Raw genomic sequence first — 19,181 nt, 5'->3', positions numbered from 1 at the left:
GAGACTAAGAGCCTGGATAAAGATATAAATAAGGATATAAACATAAATTGAGCAAATTAGATCCAGCTGTGATTCAATGACTATTCTCATGCAAATACAGAGATGCTATACACTCAAGAACAAAAACGACCAGAAAAAACAAGTCTAAAATCCATCCTGGAATTGTTCTGACAAACAGAAGAATGTTACAAAGAGCTGGAGGACTCACTGATCACACACCCTGGTTGAATTAAAGACCTCAGCTATCGGCTGTGGCTTCCTCCCTCTTTTCCTGTCCCATCACTAGAGGGAGCTGCTATTACCTCATACCTCCTACTTGCCTGGCCAATTATACACTTACCTCACCTAGTTCTCATACCTAAGGTGAGCTGTACTATTCTTTACAACTCACAGTGAGGAATGGGTACCTTCAGATTCTCATTCCTTTAAAAATGCATGTTGCAAGTAAGTCACAAACTGCATTCTCACAATATTTATTTTTCAAGTCTGAGGTGGCTGGGCAGTGTTAAAAGACGAATCCCATTACAGTTACCTTTGGAAAAGACTTTGCTTCATGTGAGGTACAACATTCAGCACAAAGGTTACTTTACTGGAACTCACAGGTGATTGGCAGCATTTGTGTTGTCACAGCAAGCAGCCACATGGGAGAAAGCAGGCCAAACCCATCACATTTCAGATGCCTCGTCCCTTCTGCAAAAATGTTGACTTATGATGGGGTAGAAACAGAATGGACACAGAAAACAATTACATTTCCCAATTCATCACACAAACGTAAGCAAATATCTTAAACTTACTGTAAAATAGGACTGATGCTTACTTAGCAGGGTGACCAGTGCTGGAAACGTGACCGTAAGGTTTACATTTGATACCCTTTCAGAAACAATAGAATCTGTGTACGTGCAAGGTACAAGGAGAGAACTGCCCACTGTATAAACATTCAGGCCAAGCCCACAGCACAGGCTTAATCAAAAAGGTTCTTTATTTTAAACATAAAAAGAAACATTTTACACAGCATTGTTAGAACTATTGGGTACCTGCATTCCAGAACCGTGCCAAACACTTTGTTTTGTAACTTTGAAATCAAAACAAAAGAAAACAAACATCTTGCCCTTCTGCTATATGCTCAAGCTTGTCCTGGATTGAATTCCAAGTGCCTGGAGGAATTTACCGGCTTACCCAGGAGATGTGGCAATGTGAACAGAGGAAGATCAACACGAGCCCTTAGGATACTTAGACAATACCACAGGTTGCAGCTGAGAGGATATGGATGCTTGCAATGCATCTCAGGCAGCTTACTCTCCTGATACTCTGCAGGTTTAATACACGATCAGGTGCACACACACCATCACTCACACAAGAAACAATAATAAAAAACATGAAAGTGACCAAAAGTCTTTTTTCTTTTTCTTTTTTTTTTCTTTTTTCACTGGAGACAAGATTCCCACTCTATTTTTTAAAAAGGGATAATACAAAATTGGCACAAGTAGAAGGAAACCTGTGGCCTGTAAGCCTAGCCCCTCAGCTTCTAACCTTCCAACTACAGCAAATACAGGGTGTAAGGGGATGCAGCATTGCCTTGCAAGGGGCTGGCAGCAGTACAAGCTAGCAGGGAACTTGCTTCACTTGGAATGATGAAGATGGTTTGTTACCTGCCATGAAAGAAGGTCAGCATTGGCTAAGGATACAGAGACCTTCCATGACAGACAAGCAGGGAGACCTGACCAAAATAACCCTGAGTTTTTTTCTGGCAGGGATAAAGTGTGCTACGTTGTGTGCTTGGGAAGAACTGTCAGGTCCCTGCTCAATCATTCCCTAATTATTGCATTACAGTCATGACCTTCTTTCCCTAAAATTTAAGCTAGAGCACATAAATAAGGAGTCAGCTCGCTAGGCAGCAAGTGACTGATGCTGTGCTTTGAACCTCACCACCACTACCAGCCTCCACAACCAAGACACCCTGATTCCACAGGCCTTCCGTGAAGAAAGCAGATGTTAACGCAGGAAAGAAGCTGCTTAGATGAGTGTGGGAAGGACAGCCAGCATCCCAGATGTCTGTATGGTATTCCAAAATGGCCAAGGAAAAGAGAGATTTCAATACAGTAGCCAGGAAGGAGAAGAAAAATGCTGCTGTCAAAGTGATGTGAGTAAATTATTTCTTCAACTCCCTTTCTTTGGAAAGCATCGCTAAAGATCTCCAGGCTTTCACAGTGGAGGGCAGACTGCTTCTGCCCCATTCCTCAGCAGAGGCAGCTACATCTGTCTGCAACATAGGCCCTTCCAGAGCTCTTCAAGAGAAAAACAAGCAAAAAATCACCGGGCCAGAAAAAGAAACTGCCGTGAACGTTTTGGTGAAAGTCCTCCAGAGGTTCACAGGTGTCACAGCTTTGGAACTCTACATGAAATATCAAGAAGTTAAATAAGGAATTGCAAACCTAATCTCTGCAAATCAAGTTCATGTTAAAGATGTCTCACATTCAGCTCCCAAAAATCATTAGAGGCCTGTGTGTGTATGTATATAAAGCCAAAGGTAACCAACCAACAATGTGACTGCATGCATGTTCACATGCTGGAGGCAGAACACAGCCTTCTAGAAAAAACCTTCACACCAGCCTCTGAAAGAGGCGGCCATCACACAAGACACGAATAAACCACAACATTAATCTTACTGCGATAGTTTTGGAATAGCAGCAGTGTTGAGTGGTTCAGTGAAAGGTTTCACAAACTAATGTGAACTGAGGTCATTGTAGCACAGATATTAGACCTGCAGCTCCCCAGGTATATATACTGGGATGAGCTATTAGTGATGATGATTGTCTAGTACATAACTAGTGTCTAGATTGGCATACCACAACCACTGCTTTCTGTGGGTGCCATCCTCCAACATCTTTCATTTTATCCTAAAAACAAACAAACAAAAAAAACACCCAAAAAAATCGAATCAGTAAAGGATTGAGCCCTGGCCTTACCTCTACATTTCCCGCTCTTCCTGATGCAAGCCAGACTCATGGCTTTGATGTTAGGTTATGATGCAGTCCTACCTCCTTGTACACAGTATCTTTATTCTGACTTTTATTGCTTAAAATACCAGCTGTGCTGTAAAGACAGCACTGCCTGGAAAAGAAGTTGCTCCCCACCAGGAGCCAGGTCAGTGAAAGTGGAAGACCAAAGCAGGACTCATGATACTATATAGCACCCAGGAATAAGCCTCAACCTCTTGGGGAAATCCTCGCTGTAGGCTATGCAACAAGACCAGGATCATGGGAACCTGAAGGGTTTTTGCTGCCCTCTTGGGCTTGCTCATATTCCTACCCTGAGCTATTGCAGATCTCAGACTGCTCACAGGTTCAAGGGTTACCACTGAGCAACTGGCAGAAGTAGTACTGGAATCCAGTCTGTGCACTTGGTAACAGTTTACAGGTCTCTGAACGTCATCACTTGGTCCACTGCACAAAAAGATCCATCTCATGTTTCATTCATGAGTCACGCTGCATCAGCGGTACAAGGTCTCCTACCTCTCTGACAAAGCCAGCAAAGGCTGGGCCTTGTCTCTCAACTCCACGTTGCCCCCCTGCTACAAGCAGAGCAGTGTCTGAGGCACGTCGTGAGCAGCTGTAGTGGGGAGAAAAGAAGGTGGAAGGGTTGGGGAGAAGGTGGCTGCAAGCAGTCATCCAACAAATGCTTGTCTGAGGGCTGACTCTTCAGGGTTGCTAAGTTAGCCCCTGTTCAACACAGGTAAGGGCTATGAGCACTGAAAATTAGAAAACAAACAAAATAAAACTTTAAGAAGAGCATCTCAAAGACCTCCAGGCAAATTTTGTTTTCAGATTAATTGTAAATTCTTTGAAAGCTGGGGAAGAGAAGGTATAAAACAGCCAAAACAATTACTTTCTGGAACAGCCTCTATTGACTCCAGTGGAATACCTTTCTCCAGCCTTCAAGCAATACAAAGAAGTCTGAGATATCAAGGCAGAGAGAAAAGTGGACAGGATGCTGCAGTGGGGATAGAGGGGAAAAGTAGATTGGTTAATACAATAAAAGTCTAACGATTTTATCAGTCCCTTCCTGCACGCCGCACTACTCAATATGTTTTCATAGTGGAAGATCTTTTCAAATCCAAGAGGGGCAAAAACAAAACATTAAAAACCAAATAACACATAGTGAATTTTTGTCACAGGGCCCTGCTGAAAGTAGGCTCAACAGTTCATACATTAGAAGGACATGACCTCTACGCAGAAAGTGCTGCTGGAGAAAGGAGAACTCTGAGTCACTGGATATGGCCTGAAAGCTCTCAGGGCACGATGTGTAACAAGGAGAAGCTTGAGGTCCAGGCTGAAACCAGAGAGGAAAAGCATTGTCTCATCTGGGCCCATGAATGAGTGTCTCAGCACAGTCCAAGAGCCCTGTGAGTCTCTCCCAAAATGCAAGTGTGTCTGGCTCCCACACTCAGTCCATCTCCATCGACATCAGCCGGCGACGCTCTCGTCTTGTTTCCTGTACTTCCTTCTTGCAGCACCAACGGGAGCTGCAGTAGCCAATGAGGCAGGATAAGAGTCCAATGACAGTAGCCAGACCAATGCCAATCAATAGGGGATACTTGAAAGCATTCAGAACTGAAAAAAAGGAAGGAAGACAAAGTCATTCCATATTACTGAGAAATCTGAAGATCTGCATTATTTTTCTTGCCTAAAAGAATGGAGGGAAAAAAACCTACATATTTCTGTCACAGGCAGATTACTTATTTCAGAAGTATGTTAAATTATTTTTCCTCCTTGATTTCTGTTTTTAGAGGTTTGGGATACCGGTGTGTCATCAGACTCCCTTACCACTTCATCTCACTTCTTCCTCCACCATTTCAGAGCTTCAGGGAGGCTGGAAACACACAAGAAATACTGGAGCATGAAAGCAAAAGGAAGGTACTTCCAAGAGATATCTCAACACCCATTCCTCCAAACAAATGCCTTCCAAAGGTTCTCTAATTCAGGGGCAGACTGTGCCTGCAATCTTCTTTATATGACCGTTTCCGAACAGCAAGTAGTAGGCTCCTATACAGTTCGCTTGATTAGAACTACTGGCACAGTACACTCACCACCACTCAGCAGCCCTGCCTATTAAACCACAAGGCTGGCACCTAAACAGGAAACTTGGATGGTAGGCACCTACTGCACTGTTAAAAAGCAGAGTCAAGAAACAGAAGGAGATTGGAAAGTACAGTTATAATAGTACAGTGGGAATAACAAGATGATCTGATTCAAGTTCACGGAATTTCTCAATGTGACTTTTCATGGAAATGCTGAGAAGAAAGCAACCAGTTCAAAATCCCTCCTGCGTTCATCTTCCTTCTCAGCTGTGTACTGAATGCAATATCTAGCACACATCTAGCTTCTCACAAAATCCAGCAACACTTGCAACTCAGGTTGCAAAGCAGATAAGGCACTAAGTGCAGTGAATAGCACATCTTGTGGTTAGGAGAGGGAGGAAGGAGACAGAGCTCTGACGTTTCATGCCCAGCTTTGATATTAACCACAGCATGACCCTACTTCAGCACACTGAATATGCAAGTCAAGGCTTTCTCCTGTAGGAAGAAAACAGGTTAATACTTGGAGAGAATGCTAAGTCGTGATTATAAGATGCCCTAGCTATGCAAAACGTCACTAACACAACAGGAAAAAGAACACTTCAGAGTATAAACTAACTAGTCTACAGAATCTGGAATGAGAAGTTGCAAACAACAGAAAAAGGAAAGCAATGTCTAATTAGATTATAAACGTTTTTAAAGGTACGTGTGACAGAGAATACTTGCCACAAAAAACATAACAAGCTGTTAAAAATCCCACAACAGAAACTGCAGTACTGCTCTTACCATCCATTTTCACAGACAGAAAGATGGGCTTGGCTCTGATGTCAGGTTCCCGTTGCCACACACCAGTGGCAGAGCGTACCCACGGGGTGACTACGCAGTAGTGGTTCCCAAAGTCATGATCCTCACAGCCGTGAATGCGGAGACGGAATTCCAGCGGGCTGATTCTCTCCAGGCTCAGATCACTGCTCCCATTTCTCCTGCTCTGCGTCACGATTCCTCTCCGGTCCATTGAGGCCAGCAAGACAGGCTCTCTGTCCAACGCAAAGGAGCGCACGGCAAACCAGGAGACATCAAAGGACATATCATCTGCATTTGCAGGAATAAATAGAATTTGGACAATGTCACCGAGCTACACAGGACATTCATGGTGCCACTTCTCAGCAGAAAGGTTGATCTGCAAGCATTATAACCAATACTACACCATAAAAACACTTGCTTTTCTGCCTACTATCCTAAGTAATCAGCAGGCAGGCCTGGTGTCATGAGCAGAGCTTATACTGAACCTACAATGAAAAGGGAGTGGCGGTAGAAGGTATTTGCTAGCAAAGAGTGATTTCCATCATTAGCTTCAGGCAGCACCTATATAACTACAAAGTCAGTGTGCTCATTCCTAAAGCTCCTGCTTCACGTTTAGTCTGCCTGAATAAATAAAGAGCAAAAAGCAGAAAAAAAAAATTACCTGCAAAAATACAAGGTATTCCAGAGCAAAGCCTCACCACTATGCTTTCACATGATTCTTTCACAATTGTCAGTTACTGCCATGGATGATCACACATTGTGCTGTGTACAAGATATATTATGCAAGGAGACAGTCCACACAAACAATCTGCAGCATCTTCCACATCAACATATTTAGCTCCTTCTACTTTTGCACAAGATCTTATTGATCACATCAGGGGATCACAACCTTAGCCCTATTAGGCTGTTATAGCTGAGTATCTATTTGAAAAATCACCACTATGTTTTGCTAATGTGAACTCGGAAATACCTGCTCGAGCCTGAAACATGAGGTGACTTATAGCATAGACAGGAAGGGGCTCCAGATGCCCACTCAATTGGTTCAACAGTTCCCTCTTCCGGGTGCATTAACAAGCTGATAGGAGCTTGCTGGAAACTGAGGTTACTATTTTTACCCTAAGTTTTGTGATGTCTTCTCACACCTAAGACAGTCCCTTTGATTTTGAGCATATATATATCAAACCTCCACTTGCCGGCACTGAGATCTCTGAAAAATACAGTATTACCAATCTGAAATGTAGAACTGATCTTTCATCTAAGCCCCAAACTCGCAGCTTTACTTAAATTCTTTGTAGATAAGAGTAAAGACCATTTTTAAGCCTTTATCAGGCACGCTGGCACTCTGAGAAGATACAGAACCTTAGAATAATCTTCTAAAGGCAGGTACATCCTCAGCACTGCTATCTGAGGTACAGCATCAGCTGGCCAGGTCCTTAGTTCTTCCTTACTGCAGACAAAAACCACCTGCTGTCTGGGGATCATTAACGCCCCAGTAAGGTGCGTTTTGGGACAGCAGCTAGTTTATCACCTCACCCATCATGGTCAGCTGCTATGGTGACAACACAGCACACCCTACACTTGCAGCCCCACAGCAGGTTTTCTGGTCCTACACAAGGTCTGCACAGGTCATGCAGACCAGCAGCCCGCACAACAATCATACTTTCCTATCACACTCTTTGTTACTTGGCATACCATTCTGAAGCCCTCTCTTTAAAGCAGAGCTAACACAAATAACAGAACAAACACGTCCAATTAAAAACAACGAGCCTTGATCTCTGCCTTGTACACTCATCCAACTATCTATGGGAAGCGGGGCCTCAATTTGAGAGAGCTCGGTTTCTATAAACTACCCTCCTCCTCTGCTGCCTGTTTATGCCAAATAAGGCAGTAACGTTAGCCCACAGGCAGCCCTGTTGGGAATGACCAGTTCCTTGGGAAGTTGATCAAAACTGCCATTTGCTGTGTGCTTCAGTATGGAACACATGGATACCTTCCAGGCTGAGTCCAACTGCACTGAATACACCACTGCATTTGTTAAAATAGATTTCAACAATAAGTTAGGTGAAAAATAATAGAACACAATAAAATAGCTTTTAGATGCCCAGGCATCTAAACTACTTCTTTCCGTCAGTAATTTGAGGTTCTCTTCCCTCAACATGCAAAGATGAATGTGAACATTTGCTGTCGTTTTGAAATAGCTGAATCTATCTTCCGTAATTACAACATGGGACAACTATTATGCCAACATATTTTATTAGTCAGTATACACAGCGTGCAATTAGTGACTCACTGCAAACAGTCAGAGGGAGGATTTGGCTCTGAGAACTCTTTGTCACTATCCTCCTCGAACTAGCTTCATACAGCAAAGTCATCTGATTCCTTTCTATATCTCTCACATTTTTCAAATCTAGCAAAACAAGGAGATGAATCAAGCGCTCTCTACAGCTCACTGATGAACATTCCAAGCAGCTCCCAAGTGCTAACAAATATGTGATTTTACTGACGTAAAACAGGCCACATGCAAGGCTTCCCAAAAGCATCTGCAGAACGCCACACACCCCTCGTATGGTGACAAGCCACTAAGTTTTCATCCTCAGGCTACAAAAAACTAAACAAACCCACTGGAATCACACGCATGGTTAACACTGCAAAGGCTTCTTCCACCAGTAAGGACAATTAGCGTCCATGCACTGGGGAGAGTTTGGCACTGGGAAGTCATCATTCAGAAGGCAATCAAGGACCTCAGTGTCAGCAGCAGCTCTTGCAACTCAGCTCCTTCCATAACCAAACGCAGAGTCTGGGAATTGGGTGCTTCAGAGGCCCTGCAAGCTGAGTAATAGTGGTGCTACGCTTCTTCCCCTCCTCAGCTAGTGAGGATCATCAACATGTGAAGCACATCTTTATGCATATTTCGATTTGACACACAGGACTAAGCTGTCTGGGTCTTAGCTGCTTCCCTGGCCAATCAGTCCCTGAAACAGGGAATCCTATTTCTAGACCAGCTCTTAGGAGCCATACACTTCCACTACTTAGAATGGAGCTCTCTCAGCATCTTGTTACACTGTTGAATCACAATTTTGAGACCCTTTTTGTTTACTACATTTAAATGAGGTTGAATAGGGCTTCCTAGAGAGCCGAGCGAACCACTTCAAACCATACAAGAGGTAAACAAGCTGGTTTTGTTAAATTCTCCAGAGTACCCACTGGGTCTGTCTGGAGCGGACTGAAAAAAAAAACCACCACCTCTTTCAGGCAAAGTAAGCAACACTTTAAAATCCCTATGCACATAGCCCAAGAAGGGGTGATCTGGGAAGTCTAGAGAGATCGTTTGTGAAAACGTGTATTCAACAGAAACATCAGAAGCAGCTTTTATATCTTCAGGGCACAGAAGTACTACTACTATTCCCCCCTGACAAACACATGCTCCTCTTGTATAAATTCAAAACACCAGCTATAGCTGCCAAGCCAAAGAAGCACTTCTTTAGATGGAATGGTTGCTGCCACGTACTGAGCTCAGTAAAGCACGCTCCACTTCAGCAGGGTCTCAGAGAAACAGAGGAAATTAAACCACGTAGCAGTCCAGCCAAAACCTTTTCAACCCTTTTGAAAGTTTCCCACAGGGTGGGCGTGCATACTCACAGAAACACAATGGTGAATCGCCTCTACTAGAGGAGGAACCAACCCATAAGTAACACTTATAGAAACAAATGGAGCTGAGGAGAGTAATAAAGATCATTGTCTGTTTAACTTTTCCTCAGCTCCTTGAAAGTACTTTATTTTTCTGACTGTACGCATGAAGGGGGAAAGAGGTGGTACCCAACGCTTCATATTCCTATATAAAGCATACATACTAATCTACTCACATGCCTGAGAAGTTGAGTGCCTCATGTACAAGAGCAGAGCCAGCTGGCATATCAAGTGCATTCAAACTGTCCAGGAAGTGCGTTTAACAAAAGATCTTATGAAATTCCCTTATCCTTCTCTGCTCTAAATACACTGCTGTGGCAGATCTAACACCAGAAGAGCAGACCTCTTGAAAGCCATCATAACCCACAGAATATAGTCAGGACAGCAGTGTGCACAAACTATTACTCTGCTTTTCTCTCAAGTTCCCAACCTGAAAAGTCATGGTTGCCAACTGTTTTCTTCTAGGAGATACTAGCAATTCTTACTCTTCCTGTCTCATTATCTGGTGTAGGCTTTTCCCAACAACGCACCTCATTTCCCTGCTGGGATGAAACAGCTCTGTTACTTTCAGTCTGTCTAGTGTTAGTGTAGGCATTAATTTAAAAAGGAAACTCTCCATTAGAATGGTGAACTATGTTGTGATACCTACTCAGTGCAGATTCAGATCAGAGATGAGATACAGGAGGAAAGAAAGTCAAGTGGTTACACCAGGTTGTTGCTAAATGAGCCCTTAAGGACCATCTCTACCCAACCCTCTTAGTTATCCCACTTCTCTATTCCCCTCCAACCCTGAAGGCTAAGAATGCAGAATGACAAGGGAAATCTGCACACCCTACAGCTGCTACATAGATTCCAGATGCTTCCTGCAGCTCTGCTGCCAGTCTCAACCAGAAGACCAGCAAGGACTGGAGAGGCATCAGCTTTTTAGGGTCATCTGAAATGCCCAGATGGAACTTCACCACGCAGACACACAGAACATGACTGTCTAGACCCAAATCTTGCTCATTCAGCAACTGGAGGCTCAGAGCAGAGACCAACATGTTCCCCCAACACTTGCCACAATATCACACTTCTTGACTCCTTTCTGTAGGTATCCACTGTGTGTGCCTCATCTGCCCCATTACAGAGAAATAAGTCACAAGAACACACACACAAAAAAACCCCAAACATTAACAACAATAACCAAAAAACAACCACAGAGCAGAGAGTTGCCTCTTCCAGATAATATCAACCAGCTATAAAACAGATTGCAGTGCTGACATTTACAGCTCTGCACTGGATGCTCATGATGTGTGAAAAGGGCAACAGTTCCAAACACAGGTATCATCTATTGATTCAACAGACATTCATACTCCCTTAAGGAACTTCCCACTTTAAGTCTAACTCTCCGATCAGCAGCTCCTTGAAAAGGCCACCCTTTTATTTCAGTCTATTTGATTATCTTTTACCCATCAGTCCTTCTACCCGTCTCAAGACACCAAACACACACAAAAGCATCATAAACTCAAATGTACTAGTAGGTGAGCCCCACTGTTAGTAAGTGGCCTCTTTTCAAGTTCTAAATCAGTTGGAGATGCTGAGGTCTCTTTCACAAGGCAACCCCAGGCTTATTTTAGCTGTAAAACACCATCAGAAGCAGCAGCTGCTCCCTGCTAGCAGTTATTGCTCTCTCTGCAAAGGAAGCCAGCTGCTTGGAGGTACTGCCTTGCAACAATACCTGCAAGAGCATGGGAACAGCTCAACTGAGCTGAGGCATTCTGCTGAGCAGACATACAGACATACATTGCTGCAGACTGTCCAATATCCCACACTATTAATCTTTTGACAGGAATAAAGTTCACCCAGCATTTGCTCCTTACCAAGCATTTCAGTAATACAATCCACAGACTTCCATCATTTTTCCACAGGCAGCAGAGAACCGTAATCTAGCAAATTGCCTCCCTGTTACACTCAGATTTAACACAGAACAGACATTCTGCAATTTCCAAGTGATGAACCTTTACTAAGCTTGGCACTTCATCTCATTAACTACTAACATTTGCCACACAGCACCATTTCTGTAGTGGCTTGTGCACAGATTTCAAAGATTCCCAAGAATTGTGGCATCTTTACATTTAGATACATACGTACATATTTTTATATATTTATATTTGTATAGGTTTTTTCTAAACATTTCATATATTCACATATATTACATGACTTAATAGAAAAAAAAAAAAAAAAAAACTCGCTCCAAACTCAAACTGAGTCCAGTAACCAGAGCTGCTCACACAGCATTATGATTAAAAGCAGCTCAGGCAATGTTGGGCAAGCTGCTCAGTTTTGAGCAATCCTCTGAACTTTTCAGCCCTTCACAAATGTTTGCTTTCCAAGTGCCCATTGTCCTTCCCACAATGATTAGGTATGTGTGTTTCTTCCCATGCAAAAAAGGCAGCTTGCTTCTGAAAGCAATGGGAATTAACATCCATCTCAGTACTGAGGCTGCAGTAATCAGTTTTTATGATTTTTAGATTTACATTAAGCCTCAAATTCACTGTGAAGTGTTGAGTTGACTGATCAGGTGATTTTAAGACTGCTTACAGATGACTGTGAAGGTTTTGCAAACATATCTCCTTTTTAATTAAAGGAATCAGGAACAGTTCCCATGCTCATCTAGTGGTTGCAGACAGAGACTGCCAGCATTGGTGTCAGTTGTACAGACAGCACAGGGGCAGAGTTAGCAACAGGAACACTTTTTTCCTTCTACCAAGAGTGTGAAACACAAACCTTGTCTTAAACTTGGCTGTGCAAAGCAAGTACTCTCTCTTGTTATTTATCTAGTTCTGTAGGATTTTCAGTGCTACTCCCAGTCAGCTTCACTCAAATGACAGAGCATTGTAGCTGCTAGTATTTAATCACAAAGCAATTGAATTATTTTTGTCAAAATACCTGGCTCTAGTGTCATTCCATCTGTTGTGATGATACAGAGCAAGTCTGCCAGTTCACCTTGGTAAATCGTCAGGTTGTCAGAATACGCCGAGACATTAAACACAGGACCTAGAAAAGAGTAACCACAATTATTCATGATATGCTTTTTCCTCAGAGCCCGTAACCTTTCTTGTACAGTACTGAATTCTCCTCTACTTGTTTGCTGAGACTGAACTTTGAAGTAAGGATAAGCGATCCTGCAAGTTTGGGCAAAACACTCATCCATTTTTAGCCACTAATCTGCCAGGCCTGTCACACAGCACAAAGTCACCGACCAAGTCTGCCTTCCACCATCCTATGCAAAATGAGCCCTTTTGCCACTGGTGACTTCTCACGGAAGAATAAAGTTCAGGTCCTCAGGCTAATCCAGCAGAGATCATTTTGGCTGACACTGTCAATAGGAATTCAAGTTAGAGCAATCCATTAATTTAACAGTACAGGTGGTTCTTCTGCAGAATTGAAACACAGACAATAGGAGAAGTGCATCTGATAACATTTTGCTGTGGGTTTTCCTTCAGGCTCTGCTACAGATAGCTTCTTTTGTACAAGATGTCTCAGTGCCCAAGGGTATGGTAACTCCTTCAGCTGTAAAGTGATGATGGTAATGACGAAAACCACTGGGCTGTTATGAAATGCTCAGACACTGTAACAGCATATGTGTTTGACTTCTGAGATGCGGATGATAACAAAACTTCCCCTCATTTTGACAAATGTATCTCCAATGCAAAATTCACAAAATCAGTTCCTCAGATACACCTACATTGCTACTACTCTCTGTTTCACAGGGCAGAAAACAAAGAACATGTCAAAATACTCACAGTTATTTCTCTTCTAAACAAGGTGGAAGAGATGAGCACAAAGGAAGCTGATGACAATGATGGTCTCTGGGATGGCTTTGGGGGAAAGGGCCAGGGAGTTCACAAAGGAACTTGAGATTCAGATTATGAAGTAACAGCTTTCACACACCCTAGATTCTATTAGCTGCTGTCATTAACTGGCTCAGCTACTTCTGAGACAGGAGCAGAAGCAACAACAAGAACAAAAAGGTAATTTGGGCAGGAAAAGTAAACTGTTGGAAGATCTTCCCTCCTCCCACATGTTACTGTTTAAGTACAGAAACTGCAAATTTCAAATCTTCTAAAGATCTTTTGATAGAGAACAGCTAAGAAATTCAGCTAAACAACCCACTTATCCCCTGCTCTCTTAACAGGTTCATGTGGAAAGCTGCACTAAGAACTCACCGAGGTTCTGGAAAGAAACTTGCAGATGCCATGAAGCTAGAGCTTTCATCTCCGGTGAAGCTGTTCTAGGTTACAGGGGCCTGACTTGTTTTCATCAGAGATTATACAGCACACTAAGAAATGAATTACAATTACACTGCAATAATCACTCTGTGGCTTCCAGGATTCCTCTCCAACAATTTCCACTGCACACAATCCGCTGTGCTGTGTTAAACCATAAACCTCTTACAGCTTTCTCTGCCCCAGAAGCAGATTCAGTTTGTATATGAGGACAGTATGTGGACAAACATCCCAGAGGTTTATACCCATTCCCCAACTTGAAGTCACCTCTATTAAAAAAATGACTGTAAGCTGCCCACATGAAGCAAGAGTAAAAGGGAAGTAGCACGACAGGATTATTTCCTGGGGAAATAGAAAGATATCAGACTGACTGCTTTCTCAGCCTTGTCCAAACTCTATGGGAATTTCATGTATCCTGACATGCCCCTGCCTGGAACAGACACACGCTACAACCATATTGACTTTGCAGCCTACTTGATTATTCTTCTTTAATTAAAACAAGGTATTTCATGTGATGTGGTCCCAACTCGGTCAGGCTAAGGCTGGGCTGTCTTATCCTTGCCCTGGTAGGGTGAAAAAAAGACAGAAAAGAACATGTACAGAATTTCCAGATCAACAGTCCAGTCATCTACTGCATCCAACAGATACTGGATTCTAACCCCAGCCTGCCAAAAAAAACACTAATGCAGAGTGGAGTTTGAGTACTGTTGGCATCCAAACATCATTAGGGTAAGTGCTGAGTTGTTTGGTGTCTCTGCCAGGAAAGGAAGTATCATGGCAATGCAGCATCACTGCACACTCCTCAGTTCTGGGACTGCAAGTTCATCTCTTGTCTACCTCCCACATAAAGAGTCAAAGCTTCCTGGGCAATAAGGCAGCTGCAAAGCAGCACCTTCGCTATCATTTCATGATTGTATTTCTCTTTAGTAAGCCACAGTTATTTCCCTACCAGGGTGTGCCTCCTGCAAATTACCATCTGTAACTGCAGGGGAGAAATCACTGTCCCATGTTACAAGGACTTGATTTTGACAGAGCCCAGAGGTATGTCAGGGGCTGAGCTCTTCCTTCTCAAGCTAAAGAGGGAATTTAATTTTTTCTTAATCAATGTATTTTTTTTAAATGCAAGTAGCCTTCCTTACATTGAATTCTTAAGGGCTTAGCCTTGAAAACTGGAGATGCAGCTTCTCAAGAGGAGTACCATAATTCTTTAGCAATATTTTCTGCTGACATACCCCATGCTCCGGGCCTCAGGCTGTCCTCAGGCATAAAAGGACAGAATAAAGCCTCTTCATTTATGGCTTTTACTCCTCCACATAACCCGAGAAGACAAGAGCCTGTTTGCAAGAGACATCATTTAGTCCTGAGCTGGATCAAGATGACCATGTAATCCCTTACCTTCCAACATAAGGTACATTTGCCAAAGCAGTAGTCACTACACAGCCTACAAAAGACTCACAGAAGCTGAGAAGATTCCTCTGCACCTCATGAAAAGTCACTGACCTGCCAGCCTCCTCTATAGAAGGGTTCTAGGCTTTCTGTTTGTTTCTGTTCTAAAGAAAAAAAAACGACCATCACTGCTTTTAACCTGATTGTGACTTGCCTGATTAATGGCCTGAGTTTGAACAATGTAATCTGGCTTCAGCTGAACTTGTCTGGCAACGGGATGAGAGAAGCAGTCTTGAACAAGAACAGCAGCCAACCCCTCTGTCAGTTGGTTACAAGCAAATCCATTGCCATATATAACTGAACATCTTTTCTGTTAGAGCCTCAGATAAAATGGCACTGGAGCAGACAATGCTTCCAAGCACACTTGATGATCTTGAGGACCTCACAAGGCATGTGTGATACAAGATCTTCTGCAAGCTGTGGGCTGGGGAAGTAACAAACTCTTCTTTGGCAAGAAAGAACTCCGCAGACAACAGACGTCATGGCTTTGCTCACCTTGCCATCTATACTTAATAGCTTGAAATCCTGTTATTGCCAGCTGCAATTCCAGAAAATAAACAAGCTGGAATTTAGTTTCAAGTGCAAGGTCCACAGATCAAGCATGACTTGCAAAGCTCATCAAGAACAAAGCAAAGTTAAGTGTAGGGAATCTATTCAGTAGGCTGAAAGCTGAAAAATAATTGGATTTGAATAACTTCAGGTTTGAAGATAAATGTCATGCCCTCAGCTAATTCAGAAACTAAAAAGCAGAGTTACAAAATAAACCAGCAATCCCAATTCTAAGAGCTAAGCAGCCATTTTCACCCCAAGTTGCCATTCTCTGCTGAGAACTGTGTTGTAAACTATGCCAAACACACTGCTCCTCTCTACAGGATGACCATATGTAAAAGCTTAGAAGGAGCTCTTAAAAAAAGTTTTCTTCTTTAATAAAGTAATAATAATTTTATATCAAAAGGTACCTGCTGTAAAGATAGGAATAAAAACAGTTTCCTTAACATTTATGTGTTTGAAAATCACCACCATTCTAAACAAAGTAAAGAAATTGAAGTTAAAGTTTACTAGCACAGGTATAGAAGTTCTTACAAGGAAACCAAGTTCCAGGATCAGGACTTGTTTGGTTCTTCTGAATATGCCCTTTTGCAGCAGTTCTCATTGCTCAAGCCATCAATTTCAGATAACCAAAGCAGAAAATTCCAGGACCCAAAACCTAAGGACAGCTTTCAGCAAAAAAGTGTATTTCTTCCACATATAAATGAAGGAAAAAGAATGCACCAAGTTTGGTTTCCTATATAGCATTCAACTAGATTCATCCTGAATATGCTTGTGAAGATGAAAGGGGGAGTTCAAGTTTATTCAGTTAACTCTGCTTAAGGATTTACACATTGGAGAAAAATAAAAAAACCCTGTTTACCTGCTGTTACCCCATTTTCCCTGTTTTCCTTCACAGCTCAGTAATCCAAACACCTTAAAGAAAAAGAAGGGAGAAAGGAGGAAGAATAACCAAAAGCCAGTCAACATCTGGATTTACAATAGATGAGCTCCTAATTACCTAGGTCCTACATGACATTTTGGACTTTTCTACTTCATCTTAGCCAGTATTTCACTGCAAGGTCTAATCTATCCACAGAAATGAGTTACCTTTATTTTCCAGACAAAGTAGAACACAGAAAGGTCAAGCAACCTGGCTGGTAACAGAGATCCAGACTCTTGAGGCTTCTCCACTCAATAACCCCACATCCAGCCTGTTACCCAGCACAGAGAGCAATCACTGCATGCAGTTTCACTGCCTGCAATTAGCCATCACCATGGACTACAATGTGGAAAATATAGATGCAGTCCACAAGTTCGCCATCTTCCAAGATTACTCATATCTGCCCTGGCACCAGATCATCCATTCGAACTGAGGATTCCATGATCTGCCCCTCTCCAGATAACGAGCTCCTTCACCCATTCTGCTTCCTTTCAGCCCTCTCCCAGCTTCTTTTAAAGAGTTGTTCCCCAACAGGTTTCACCCAAAGCCTCAAAACAACCATTACTGGAAGAAGACCCCAGTAGTTTAAGTTTGTGGTTTCTACTTCCAGAATTAATGCACGCAGGCACAAAGACACACCGTGACAAAGCACGCTCTTGCCCATTAGCTGTGGCTGGAAAATACCAGTCTCTCTTGCCAAATAGTTTCTGCTGCACTCCTGTTCATTCTTTTCCATGATTAAGATTTCTTTCCTTTAAGAACCTTTCTAATCTACTTTCTTGCATCTGAGTGTCTCCCAGGGTCAGTGCAGGGCATCATTTTAATTGCAAGTTCAACATCAATACTTAGCTCATATTTCTGCAGCTTAGTTTATCTCAGCTTCTTCCAAAGAGATTGATAATACATTGCTGAGCAATGAGCTCACATGAAGATGTAATCCACAGCTGAAGATTTCATTGAGATGCTTCCCTTAGAGCTCTCTTTCATTTTTGCCTCTCCAGAGTTATTTGCCCTCTGCTGAATGGCACAGAGGAAGCCAGCTCAGAGCACAGCCAAGCTCCAAATGATCTTCCCTCATAACATATTTCTGTATACAAGATTAAAAGCTTCCTTCTTCCTGCTTCCCTCAAGGCAAAGGAAAATAAGTCACTTCTGTGGAAATCCCTGTGAGCGTATAGTGGGCAAAGACAACCTAAACACTAACTCGGGTTGCTGGGTACAGACTGAAAGGGATAGAAAATTAAAGAATGAATACCAAAGAAGAACTCCAGGATAAACTAGTCGGATTTCACAGAGACCAGGTGCTTTAGCATTAAAAAGAAACAAGCCAAAACAACAATAGAAAAATAGCTGCAGGCAAGCTGGAACCATTTGTACCAAATACCTGTACACAGATTCAGCAGTGAAATTAAGAGAAAATCTCAAGACAAGCACTTCTTAGCTGTTCTTGTCCCTCACATTGCTGGGCAACCCTTGAAAACGGGTGGTAGAACTTCTGTTTGAAACTGAACCAACCAAAAGCAGCACAGAAGAGTATTTCTTAAAGCTTCCATACTGGATTGGCTTCCTCCTGACTCTACCCAGAACCAGCCTAGTTTGCTTACAGTCCCCAGACATACAGCAGGCATTCATTTTATAAAGCTAGTCTAGCGATCCACGTTATTCATAAGGCTGAACCAGAGGATTCTCAAGATCCCCTCTAGTCTTAAAATATATCCAGCAGAGAACAATCTGCCATTGATTGAAAATATGAAAACTAATGGCTTACTAGGCTCCTCCTTCTCCTCCCCCCGACTCCCAGTTTATATAATTCAGCAGACAACAATGACTTCTAATTTTTTTTTTTCAGTTCAGGAAGTTTCAAGCAAATGCCTCTACATTAACGTTTCAGATCATAAACTGAAATGGAATAAATATGTCCCTTTGCACCAGCAAGTGGAGAAAGAAGAGAGGAGGTGTCTGCTTGTGCCAGCAAGCTCTGCCTTGAATGGAAAGAATCTGAGCAAGACATTTTCCACAGATGTTCATGGAAAAACATTTCAGAGCGCTGCCACATTTCTAGCCTATTGTGGCAGGAAACCCTGAAGTTTCATGTGTGCAGTCCCCAGCTCATATATATAAAAAGCTTACAGGCCTCCTGCCTTTCAGATAGGTCACACTGCACAACATGTACACACACTAAAAGCCCTTCATTGAAGCATCACAACTCGGAGATCTGGGAGGGAGTCAGACTAGAAGGAAGGGTTTCCAGCCCAAGCCTCCACACCCCATGCCAAAGAGAGATCAATAAAAACATCAGAGAAATAAATTCCTCCCACCACTAAAACATTCATGTCAAACCCTTTAAGGACTTCCTTCTGCTGAAAATGCTACATCCATATCGATCTGTTCTGCCCCTCATTCCCCCCCACGATGCAAACCGAAAATGTTG

At 42.6% G+C, this 19,181-nt stretch overlaps 1 protein-coding gene across 2 annotated transcripts in view; it reads right to left on the bottom strand.

Moving 5' to 3' along the window:
- Positions 1-961: 961 nt before the first annotated feature.
- The window catches only part of PTGFRN (prostaglandin F2 receptor inhibitor), a 64,584-nt gene continuing 46,364 nt past the window's right edge, over positions 962-19,181 (bottom strand). For both annotated transcript variants that reach the window (XM_015879534.2, XM_015879527.2), the window contains 3 exons: positions 12,494-12,601; positions 5,861-6,166; positions 962-4,610 (listed from right to left, as the gene is read on the bottom strand). In XM_015879534.2, coding sequence (XP_015735020.1) covers positions 4,444-4,610; positions 5,861-6,166; positions 12,494-12,601 — 581 coding nt within the window. In that variant the 3' untranslated portion in view covers positions 962-4,443. The remainder of the gene's footprint in view (positions 4,611-5,860; positions 6,167-12,493; positions 12,602-19,181) is intronic.

Source organism: Coturnix japonica, chromosome 1 (genome assembly GCF_001577835.2).
Source record: "Coturnix japonica isolate 7356 chromosome 1, Coturnix japonica 2.1, whole genome shotgun sequence".
Taxonomy (NCBI): domain Eukaryota; kingdom Metazoa; phylum Chordata; class Aves; order Galliformes; family Phasianidae; genus Coturnix; species Coturnix japonica.
The sequence above is the reverse complement of the archived record's forward strand: the minus strand, read 5'-3'. Positions and strand labels throughout refer to the sequence as shown.